The 12,230-nt window shown below is 43.5% G+C and overlaps 1 protein-coding gene across 5 annotated transcripts in view; it reads right to left on the bottom strand.

The window, feature by feature from the left end:
• Nucleotides 1-838: 838 nt before the first annotated feature.
• The window catches only part of letm1 (leucine zipper-EF-hand containing transmembrane protein 1), a 33,464-nt gene continuing 22,072 nt past the window's right edge, over nucleotides 839-12,230 (bottom strand). The window contains exons 9-15 of one of the 5 annotated variants that reach the window (XM_015344386.2): nucleotides 11,652-11,819; nucleotides 11,148-11,300; nucleotides 10,069-10,101; nucleotides 7,796-7,930; nucleotides 6,862-7,055; nucleotides 5,331-5,487; nucleotides 839-4,581 (exon numbers count right to left, since the gene is read on the bottom strand). In XM_015344386.2, the coding sequence (XP_015199872.2) occupies nucleotides 4,429-4,581; nucleotides 5,331-5,487; nucleotides 6,862-7,055; nucleotides 7,796-7,930; nucleotides 10,069-10,101; nucleotides 11,148-11,300; nucleotides 11,652-11,819 (993 nt within the window). In that variant the 3' untranslated portion in view covers nucleotides 839-4,428. Of the gene's footprint in view, nucleotides 4,582-5,330; nucleotides 5,488-6,861; nucleotides 7,056-7,795; nucleotides 7,931-10,068; nucleotides 10,102-11,147; nucleotides 11,304-11,651; nucleotides 11,820-12,230 lie in introns of all 5 variants that reach the window. The other 4 variants (XM_015344387.2, XM_015344385.2, XM_015344388.2 and 1 more) reach the window with 4 other exon arrangements.

The raw sequence follows: 12,230 nt of genomic DNA on the forward strand, positions 1-12,230 counted from the left end.
AGTCTTTTCAACACTGAAGGGCCTATAACATGCACTATATACACACAGCCAGAAGTGTGTATATAGCCAGTGTGTATATAGTGTAAATGTGGCCCGAAGCCAAATTATCACAGAAAGTTTTCATCACTTTAGTCTCTGCCCAAGCACTGCTAATCGGACAGATCCCCAAAACAAATGCTGTATGCTAGAACCACCCCCGGTCTGAAGCAGTCCAAAACCGTTGCTACCAATGTGCAAGAGACAAGACCCTCATTCCGAGTAAGACACTTCCTATGAGCCTGAAGCTGTATTATGCTTTAAGAAGGCTTTTCATAGTGAAAAATAAATCTGGAGAGTTATGGAACTACGGCTTTTGAAACGTGTCTTGCAGAAAAAAACCTCTCGGAGACCACAGTACAGTGCACCTTCTCCACAATCTGTAGCAGGGTAAAGCTAAAGTATTTCCATTCTGATGCTGTAACTTACATTCTTCATCTTTAATGACTTAAAAAACATACCTACTCCCAGTCCTTGCTATTCCGTAGTGTTATCGGTTTGGACCGTCCAGGTTTAGCTTTACATTGGGCACAGATCACGCCAGGAGAAGGTGGGCATTTCTCCCACGATGCAAATCTTTTCTTTTAACTGTTAGCTCTTTATTTCTTCATTTGCAAATATTTATGATTCTTTGATCTATCACAACAACGATGCAAACCTGCCAGGGACTTCAGCTCCCACCAGCCCCTCCTGCAGCACTGCACAAGGTGGCTGAGAGCCGCCGCGAGCACAGACCGACAACTGCAGTTTCAGAGACGCAGCAAATGCCTGAGGGCCATTAAGTAAAAGCAATATACTCCAGGACAAGGCAAATGGTTTAATAAGTATATGTGGCCAAACATAAGGAACAAAACATGAAACATACGGAACAGATATGAGTTTAGTTATTAGAGAATACACCCGCTTTTTTTACTGGATGCATCTGAACCCTTTATATTGCTTGCTTTAAAACAAAACACTACTACTTTAAATTCAAATGCATTCACCTTTTAGAATTTGCAACCAGATTCAAACCTCAAGCATATTTATGGTCACTACTTATATTTCTCAAGCACTTTATACTAGTACACTTGGACTTACCCAGGGCCAAACGATGTCCAAATGTTCAATATAAACTGCTTTCCTATAACCCTTCCGCCATTTCTGAATTGCAGTGCCTACGGGTCTGCTCTCACCTACTGCAGAAGGATGCTGCTTTTGCCACCACACACAGAAATGCATCTGAAAGGCATCTAGTGTTGCCATCTTCTGAAGTATGCTGATACTTCAAGCAGACTTGAAAAAAAAAACATTTTCCACACACAGGAGCTGGTGAACACTGAGTGATTACATTAAAAGACAAGAAAAACACATTCCAGTTTGATGTTGCAAAACACATCCTTATATAGGTCAGTCTTAAAACCAACTTAACCTCTCAAGGCTTGCTATAACCTATAGCTTTTACATACTTGTGCCCCTTATTTCAGACATACAGTACAAAATTTCATCTTCAGCTTGCATACAGCCACGACATAGTGTTTTCCATTTCAATTCGCACACTGCTGTGTGCCCTCATGACAGCTGCCAACAATATTTCTACCTGAGTAACAAATCAAATCTTAAAAAGCTGAATATAATTTCATAGTGCAATTATGCATAGGCTTTTTAGTGTGTTTAGCTTATATCTAGTAGCACTGAAGATTTCGGCAACAGGGCTGCAAATATTTAAGAAAAGCAGTCAGAATAATCAGAAGAGATATGACACCACAATGCAAGATGTTGCACATAGTTCAGTTCAGACAGGAAGATCATCAGACAAATTTTCTTAGGCAATCGCCAAAGACCGAGAACAAAAACCCATAGAAACAAACCTCTTAAGCAAATCAAAAGCATCAGGTACGTACCACTAGAATGTACTACTCTACGGATTTTACGAATACAGAAGCTCCAAAAATTGACTGTACAGCAGGTGTGCAAATACTAGCTGAAACCACTGTGTATTTTGTAACCACATTTAGACACAAAAAGTGAGTCGGTTCCTTTTGGACTTCCGCAACTCCCAATACAACAGCTAAAAGTATGCATTTGCACACCTGTTACTACTATTACTTCTGAGGGGGTCAGTAGCATTTTTTCACACCTTATCTTTCACCGATTAAGAGTGATATTGTCTCTTATCAGCGAGTGCCTTTTCCCAACAACTGTTCTGTTAGCACTTATACTATTTCTCTCACACATGCAAAGAAAACCAGATCAGATAACACAGAAATGACCTGCAAATCAAGAAAATCAAACTGGACACTTCAGTCTCAAGTCAGCTGATTGTCTGAGATGCGCTGTATCTTCTGAACATTTAATTCAGGCCTTCATTTCCCCCACCCTACTCAAAATGCTGCTCATTTTCCCTTTAATTATTAGCTGGCCACAATCCGCATGCTTCCCTTTCTTGTCAATTCTGTACATGGAATTCTATTCATTCTTTCATAACTGTAAGAGGATAAACCAATTAACCAATAGCTTTTTTTTCTGCCACTACCCGTGCACTTGTGTAAAACAGTTGCATTCTGATATGGAATTGGGAAGTGAGAGTCATTCGCTGAATTCCCTGCTTCCTGTATGCAGTGCCAGTGGTCAGGCTGCAAAGATGGCTGCCCCTGCACAAGAGCAAGAGGGTCAGCAGACACTCGTTCAGCAGCGGTGTCAGGCACGCTCCCCGGCAAACAGGCAGGAAACCTCCGCCAGCAGTAGGAAGAAGGCAGTGATTTTTTTGTCACATGCATGGACCATTTGTTTCTCTGTGCCACCCCAGAAGTAACGGGGTATCTCTGCAATGGAAGCCCCCATCACCACCAGCAGCAGAAAAGCTGTTGTATTCTGGGATCAGGAAGGTGTTCTTATCACCTGGCACAAGAGCAACAGACTCAGCCAGTAACGCACACAGGGCACAGTAAGGCACTCTCCCACTGGGTCACTGGGGTCATCCTGCAACATGACAACGCACCCCCATCCATGGTGAGGCCAAGAGCGCAGCTTAGTTCAGAACCACACAGCAGCGACTCGGGAGCATCCAGGAACTGGCAACAGCGGAAGGGTGTGTGGACAGGCAAAGGGACTGTGCTGAAAGACAGAACGGATCTCCCCTCCCGCAAAGTCCACTTGATGAATAATTGCACTCTTCATACTGACCTACCTTTGTAGTTACACCCCCATGCAAAGGCACATACAGAAATTACATTACAGTATATGCTGAAACAAATGCTCTGTGCACAGCAACAACTGAGTTAAAAGCACTGCTAATGTGTGCCTGACCAGCTAACATGTGGCCTCTTTAAGGAATCTTCACAAAAGATCTTCATGAATTGTTTTGTCCTGGTTTGGGACATGCCATACATCCACAACTATCTCCTCAGTGATATGGGTCTTTTCATAATTCATGGGTTTAATAAGCCATCATCTAAAAAATAAACACTTTTCAACTGTAATAATGTAATAAGCATGAACCCCAAAGAAACAATTCAGATTTCATTGAATCATAATACAGACTAATGCTGTTAAATACACAAGGAAGGAGTTTGTACTCTCCGAGTACAGTATAGAGTGATCATACACAGGCAACAAGCACTATCAGTTTGTTTTGAATTTTTTAAACATTCAGTGCTAACAAGAAAAAACAAAAACATTGCAAATACTGCGTCCTATTATCAGTTTTGATCCCATTACATTTGTTTAATTTTAATTGAATTAATTTTTAAATATTAGCAAGTCTTAATCTTGGAGTACAAGGCAGTGCTATTCAGAAGACCTCCCACATCACAAGAAAACATTCAATATAATAATTTAATTGATTACAAAGCAAATACCTGCTTAATATTAAAAATAAAAATACATTTTGGGAAATAAATCACTACTCCCATGCCTCTGGAATGGTAGCAATGAGAACTATTTATGTGTGCACTGAGATGCACTTTTTATGGATTTCAAAGTGTTTTATAATGACATTTCTTCATTAAAATGAAAGGTAAATTGCATTAACTTAAATAATACTTTCAATTTCATTAATATCTTTTTTTCCTCTTTTTTTGTTCAGGTGTGCGATGAGTACACAGTTCGTCATCAACCATTGCTGCATTTGTTTTTTCAGAAAAGAAAAAAATATATTTCCAACCGTCAACAATCAATTTCAGACTGACCAGAACAGAATAAAATAGCTTTGTTTTACTACTTTTTTCATTTCTGAAAAACCGGGGGCTCTTTTTCTGAAAACTCAAGGAAGGCCTGCTCTCCCCTGTTGAGAATGAAGTCCCCAGCTCTCCTGAAAACACGAAAACATCGGTGGTCATAAAAATGTCGAGGGCGGGTGCTTTGCCAGCCGGCTTCGGCGCTGCGGTGGGCCGTGGGGGCCTGTGGGTCGGGTCAGTTTTGAACTTCAGCTGCCTGCTCCTTCTCGGCCTTCTCCTTGGCCTTCTCCTTCTCCACCAGCCTCTCCTCCTTCTGCAGCATCACCATGATCTCTGCCACCTGGTCGGTCGAGATATCGATGTCCTCCTTGTCAATCAGCTCCACCACCTGCGGCAGACACAGGTCAACAGGGGCTTGGGTAATAGGAAATCTGACAGAGGCAAACTTCGTCCTTCTGGGTAAAGAGTCTAAAATCTGAGGAAGGCCTGACCCTCACTGGGTTTCCACACAAGCAATGAGAAGAAAATCATACACATTTCTGGCAAAGCAGACAAAACGTAAAGGAATCATTTAAAAATGTTTGAAATAAGAGATCCTGTCTTGATTTGAAGAGCAAAGGTCACGCCTTTAATTAAAGGATATTCAAGACCGGTGACACTTTTCAAAGCAAGAAGTAGGTGCTTGGTTACAGGAGCAAAGCATTCAAGAATCAATCTCTAGAATTTTTTTTAAATACCAAAAAAACATTCTTAGATCAAACGCACTACCAATCAATGCGCACACTGAGCCAAAAGGCTCCCGTTCTCTTTTGTTACCATCCTAGAGACCGAGAGGCAAAAATACAGCAATGCTGCCTGAAGTTTGTCCATCCAGCTGCAATGTGGAGAGAACATTATAACACATATGGGTAGCTGTAAACCCAGTTTAAAGAAGTACTAGTATTATGTAAATAGCACATGCTAATATCAGAATAAATTCCCTCTTCAGGAGGGGAGCATTTCAGTGCTCTGTTCGGACGTTGTGAAGGAGCTTACGTTCCCCTCAGGGAAGACAGAGCACCACACCAGCGCTCCTCAGTCTGGGGGAGCCACAGGGGAGCCCCTTCTTTGGGCAAGGCGGCAGGGGGACGGTGTTACCTTGAGGACGTCGTCGATGTCGATCTTGCCGTCTTTGTTCTCGTCCAGCGCAACGGCGATGCTCTGCAGCTTGTGCTCGGGGATATTCTGGATCTGCCGCATCACGCCGATGAGCTCGTGGATGCTGATGAGGTTCTCCCTACAGGCGAAGTAAATGCTGCATACAGGAAACGGTTACTAGGCCTGACAGGAAGCAAGATGGTGGTGGACTGGCTCACAGCGAGGAGCGTGCAAAAGGCTACACGCCAGGGCTCCGTTTCATCCTGCATCCAAGTCTCAAATAACGCGGATTGCTCTATATATTTCAGCCTTGCAAGAACCTCCAGCTGATGAAGGGTTAAGTGTTAAATGATTTGGGGAAAAAAACCCAGAAATTATAAAGGGGAAGCAAAAAAACAACTCAACAAACTGTCTCCACAAAAAAAATTATGAAACTGATAGTACACAAACACCAAAGTCAAAATCAAAACCACGATAAGCATCAGCTGGTTTGAGATCTTAATTGTCGCAGAAATCATTTTATAAAAAAACATCACTGACTCAGCCTTGCACTTAACAGTGAATTTGCATGTAATTCTTCAAATGACAACTACAGATTCCAATTTCATGATAATGAATTGCATTTATATTGCACTTCCTATCACAAAGGATCCCAAAGCCCCTTACACAGAGGGGGGGACCCCCTTCATGCGCCTGTGACGTGCAGCACTGCCAGGATAACAGCGGGTCAGGTAGACGAGTGAGCTCATTCATTTGCCAATCGAGAGGAAGACAGCCGCAACACCAGGGTTAACACATCTACTCCTAGAAACAATGCCAGGAGATCTGCAATGACCAAGCAGGCAGATCTGGGTTGAACATGACATCACATGAATTACAGCACAGAGTCCCTAGTGACTGTTCGACTGTACTGGGGTATTGCATTTTTGTCAATTTTGATTTAGCGGGAAGAGAGGCACCTATTGGTCCATCTATATGACTTGCAGCACAGGGTTGCTAGTATGTGAGATTTGATGAGATCAGACTAGAAGGTGGCAAACCTGCCCTTTAAATATACAGTACTGTAAGTGCAGAGTGTAGGTGAGGTGTCTTCAGGTGTAGCAATAATATTTGAATTTAATGTTAAAAGGAGAATGATGAAGAATGATACACTGTTTTCTTTTTTTTGTCAAAATAAAAAAGGCACCAAACCAAGAGACTGGATGTTGGCAATGCAGAAATTGAAAGAGAACTTTAAAAAAAACAACATACTCTTTGCACTAATTAGATTTGTATTCTTGCTGTTAAGTGCTTCAGTGCATCTCTGAAAACCTAGAAATACTGTACAATTCTAAGCAAGTTTCAAATGTTGAAAGATTGGGAACCCCTATTATTTATAACCTCTGGATCAGCTGGATCAGTTGCTTCCACCACCATTTTACTGTAGACAGCAGAAACACAACACTGCAGGATATTTCACAGCAAGCACCATGGCGACTTAGGCAGAGATGGGCTGGGAGAAATCTGGCTTTGGCCAGAATGAGGCTCTTACCCAATAGGAGGAGTGGTCTCGTTATCCATCTGCCCATCCAGCTCTTTCACATCGGTCTCCAGCTCCGAGATGATTTTGTCGATACGCCCGATCATGCGGTTCACTCTCTTTGAGAGGCGCTTGCTGGCCTTGGACTCCTGTACAACCGTCTCCTGGCCAGTCTTGGACAGTTCCTTCTTAATCTCCTCCAGGTCCTACATGACAGTGGGAAAAGCTAACGGGTAAGAGAAAGTCTCACTCTGTTTACTCAAATCTCTGCCCAAGCACGGAAGACAGTGGTTTGGAATTTAACCTTTGCCTAATAAATGTAGAACAATCAATATTTTCTCTTATAACCAACCGATTAGAAATAGACAAGTGTGTGTTTTTCATGTCTTGGCTTGCGGCTATGAACCCTGTGACCGCACACGGGGGAGATGCCTTTTTAATATGATATGGTCATCTAAATCTCATACTTTGCAGTGGGCTCATTTTCACCACGTGTTAATGCATCTGTCAGTACACACTAGTCAGTATGCATGACTTCATGTCCATCACATATGTGACGGGTTTCACAGAACCAGAGAAATTCCAGTTCTGATATGTTGTCACACACTGGAAAGCCCAGCACTGAGGATATCCACTATTTAAATTCAATAAACTTTGAACTGTATCATGCCTACAAATGTCTCATTTGAACAACACATTTCTGAATAAAGCTGTATTATTAATTTTCTGCATAACACCTCTTAAGGATCATTCAGCTCAGTCAAGCCACTAGCACCACTATAAGCACTCTAACACATAGAAAGACCTGACTTTTCCTCAGTCCAGTCTTGGCCAGACCCGGCCTTGCACACTCTCACACATCTGGCCATCCAGGGTGGGGAACTCTGAACTAGTCTGAGATCAAAGACGGTTTGGGTTTTTTACACTGGCGCTGGTGTGCCATTACCTCATTGTACTCCTGGATATCATCCTTCAGCTCCTCCAGCTCCCCCTTCTCTTTGGTGAGCAGCTTCTTCTGTTCTTTCAGCTTGGTGCAAGCGTCGCTCAGCATGTCAATCTCCTCTTTGGTGATTTCCTCTCCCTGACCACAGAAAAAGCACAAACTGAGCAGTCAGGCACAATCCTCCATAATTACATACAGTACACACTGCTGCAGATAGTGTGCTCGTTCACACTGTACACATTTATATTGACGTGTTTCAAACATATGGGGACACTCTCGTGCTTATGTTACACTTATTAGGAATATTTGCAATATTTAAAATGGTACACTTCAGCAAATATAATTGTGCACCTACAGCTCAGTTTTACATTTGAGACGCACACAAATGTTCTGTTTAATGGAGAAAACCTGGGCAGGACCATGTCAAATCACCACAGGGCATACAGGCACACAACAATGGATATTTCTACAAGCCACATAAATACAGCAGAAGACTCTTTCATTTTTGAAAAACAAACATTGAAAAGCTGCTTCTGTTGCTTGAGTGTGCTGCTCTGACACAACTGGAAAGGCAAAAGCAAACCACTTTTAAGGATGTGCTGTGATTCTTAACAAAGCAGTCTGGTGGAATTTAAAAATGAACAATAGCTGGGAGATTGGGGGAGCTGGGAAAAATAAACCCATCTTCATTAGCTTTCTATTCTACATTCACCCAATCAATAGAGACAATGGTTCTTAAAAACACTTTCTCGAAAAAAAAAAATGTTTCAATTTCTAACCCAGACCATCTGAACAAGTGTGAAATTCATTAAATGGCTGGGTGATCAGGGGTTCCTGTCGGACTCAGAAGGCCACAGCAGAGGACAAGAGGCACTTTGTCATAGGTATCGTATCTTTCCAGGCTTAAGTTAATTGAGGGATTAATCTTCCACGGATTATTTATTCAAATTCAGCTTGCTCCATCAGTAGCCACATTTAATGCTGCTGAAGTACTTCTCAAAGAGCTGTTAATGTGCTTCACACAGAGCTCTACAACATTGGAGCCAGGAGTGAATTCGGCTTTATTATGCTAGCTTTTACTGCACATTAATGTCCTGCAATAGGAAGAACAGCCTCTTTACCGAACTGTTAACAAACAGTACATGTTTAAAGAAGAAACCAAAGTTTAGAAATGGCACGTCTGCAGACCCAAGCAGTGAATGCCACAGTTCTTCGGTCAAGGAAATGAGGACTGAGAAAAAGTTTGTCTTAAGCCCTGAATGTTTATCTTCGGTGCCAATGTATTTGCACATTCTGATAAACAGTAACAAATCTGAGTGACCAACATTAAAAATGTTTCTTTTTTAAACAGATCCTTAAATTTAAAAACACAACATCCTGCCTCAAATATTTTCCTTAGGACAGCAGTCAAAATGAGCTCTATAACAGGCAGGGCATTAACTGAAAGTAGCAGATGTTTGCTTGCATCTATTTTTAACAGGGCAAAATGAAAAAGGAGGAACAAAATTGAATTTAGATACTTGAAAACAGCAGACTGGTATATTTTTTATTGTAGCTATACTCATAAGCAAAAATAATGCAGAACGTAGCTGTCTGTATGTTTCGAGTCATAACAGGAATTGGATTAAAGGTCATACAAAGAGATGTTATCTTTTCGTGTCAGTTTTTTAAGGAGCACATTAAACTCAAAAACACTTTTAACAATAAAATATTACTGTTAACAGTTCTGCTTTGGTGCGCCGTCTATAAAGTCCAGATAACTTCAAAATGAGCAAGCCCACAAAATGAAGCACAGGGGAGAGGTGGGGTGAGAACTCTGTGTGCTGCTCATAGTTACTTTATCAGTTCAGGACATGAGCAACTGTGTTGACTTTACAGTGCGCATGAGGGTGGTAGACACTAGGGCACTGTTGACTCACTTCTCCCTTACACTTATCTCAGCATAAACAGTTGCCTTCAGCAAATACAAGAGACATTTTACAAGCTGGGAGTGACACATACTGCTGCTCTAAGGACTGCAAACACTACATCCAGCATGCCTGCAAAAACAGAAAAGGCAAGTCCGATTCATGATGCCTCAGGATAATGGTTCTTGGGGGACCAGGCTAGAGAGAGGCTGGGCAGGTGCCTGTCAGCCAAAACGCCTCTGGCAACATCCACATGGATTTCGAACCAAAAAGGTAAACGGTTCTCACACACACACGAGGGGTCCCCACGCCCCGGAACAACACACACCAGAAGACCGGGAGGGGTGGAAGGGAAAGCAAGCCTCTAACCTGGATGAGAAGAAACTTCTGCCATTGCTCAAACTGTGCAGCATGGGAAAACACACAGAAAACACACGCCTGGAATGACTGTCTTCGACAAACCGACGAGTGTGTCGCAGAAACAGAAACCCAAACCATCACTTTACTGTGATGAAAATGGGCCATGACACAAACCAAAGGCAAACATTTCAACTGGGATAACTGGAATTAGAGCTGGCTTCTGAGAGCTTTTTAAATAACGCCCACTTTAACCCAAGAAATTCACCTTTAACATTCTCAGAAGACTGTAAAGGCTGGGAACTTTCCATTTTGCAACTGATTACCATTACTACCTTTCTTGGTTACTCGGGAAATCAAGGGTGTCCTTTAAAATAAAATAAAAACAGGTGTGGCACCAACCAAGAGGCTTCAAAATGAAGCGGTTGGGAAAGGTAGCTGTGACGAGTGTTAAATGAGTCCATTCCTGTGGCTCCCTGTGCAAAGAAACTCACGTCCGGAAGGTTAACCAGAAAGAAAGGAAAACAGCCCCTGGTGTTATTCTGTCAGCACTGCTCCCAGATGAATTTAGGGAAAGCAAAGACGACGTCACAGCAGATACACTCACAACTTTCTTTTGGCTGAAATAGCAGAAAGTAACAGATTCAGACTACATTGCACCATACATCAGGACAGAAGACATGGCATCAGTGCTATTCTTTCAGCAGTCGTCTGCATTGTGGTGACTCCAGGTGGTCATTCCAAGGGACCTGGCAGATGTATGACCTAGAAGTAATGCCAGCTAGCTACACTGACAGGAGGCAGGAGGACACCCTTGGCACTCAGTCCTTCAGGACAATTCCGAGACAAAGTCAACTCTTAAAGCTGTTTAGGCCCTTCTTAAGAAAAACGATGTCTGATACAACACATGATTCTACTATAGCTTAGTGTGCTTGTAATGCGACAGCGAGAAGACACTTTCATAGCATGTTTGGCGTGCACAAGGGGAAGTTGAGAACTGATCTCGTCACAGAGAGATCGGCCATGTAAGGAAGTCTGCAGAGTGTAGAGGAAGAGGATGATGCTTTTGGCGCAGGACGTTCGGTTCCTACCTTAATCCCCTCTAGGACGGGGGCCGTGTCCTTCAGGGTCTCCGAGTGAATGGCCAGGTCGATGCTGGCGAGCTCCTGCTCCATGTCCACGCCTGTCTGCCCTTTTTTCACATCGACGGCAGCCGCCTCCATCTCCACCGCCGAGTCCACGTCCTTCTGAGGAGGGGACAGGGCGGCCTCCCGTCAGCACACAGCTCTACACCCCTCGGGGCGCACGGGGACACCCCATCCCTCACACGAGGAGGCGCCCCAGTATTTGACCAAGTGACGCTAGATCACAGGCCTACACATGAATGGAAAATGAAACCCCCTTTTTCCTCCTCACGCATTTTTAATTTACTAGATTGAGCCTCTAAAAGGTAAACAAAAGCATGTTTGAAAAAGGTCTGAGCTTCCCAGGACTCGTGCACAAGTCGGGGATTCATGTGAGAAGTGTGGGGACAGTGATGTCATACGAGCCCCCGCTCCTGCCCCCCCGCCAAGCCCCCCTACGCCCGCGCCCACCTGCAGCTCTTCCTTGGCCTTCTCTGCGGCATCCGCCAGCCGCTCCTGCTCGCGCTCCTGGTTCTCCTTCCTGATGGCGGCCTCTTCTTCCAGCGTGTTCTCCAGCTTGGTCTTGTTGTCCACCTCGTAGCACTCCACCTCTGCCACCTTCACCCGAGCCTCCTTGGCCTGAGAGAGCCGGCAAGAGACCTCCGGTCACCCACCCTCTACACCAGCAGCACTGCTCAACCACTACAATTCACTCTAGAGCTACCTGAGCTGTATCTGCTGTACACGCTGGAGGTGTACAACTGGAAACACAGCCTATAACTGCAGTCTGACATCCAGTGAGCTGTTTCTCATTGCACATGACTCATGTCAAACAGGTCTTGTCAAAGGTCGCAGAATATGCGAAAAATCACACTCAATAAAACGAGTCTAATACCATGACAAACACCTGCAAGGCCAAATCGGGGAGCCACTGTCTTCACAGGATTTACAGTTACATTCAGGACTGCCACGTTATTGCAAAAGAAAACGTTAATGAGATGAACGTCAAACACATACAGGACAGAAGGCACTTCTTTACACCAAGGGCTG

Source organism: Lepisosteus oculatus, chromosome 1 (assembly GCF_040954835.1).
Source record: "Lepisosteus oculatus isolate fLepOcu1 chromosome 1, fLepOcu1.hap2, whole genome shotgun sequence".
NCBI lineage: Eukaryota > Metazoa > Chordata > Actinopteri > Semionotiformes > Lepisosteidae > Lepisosteus > Lepisosteus oculatus.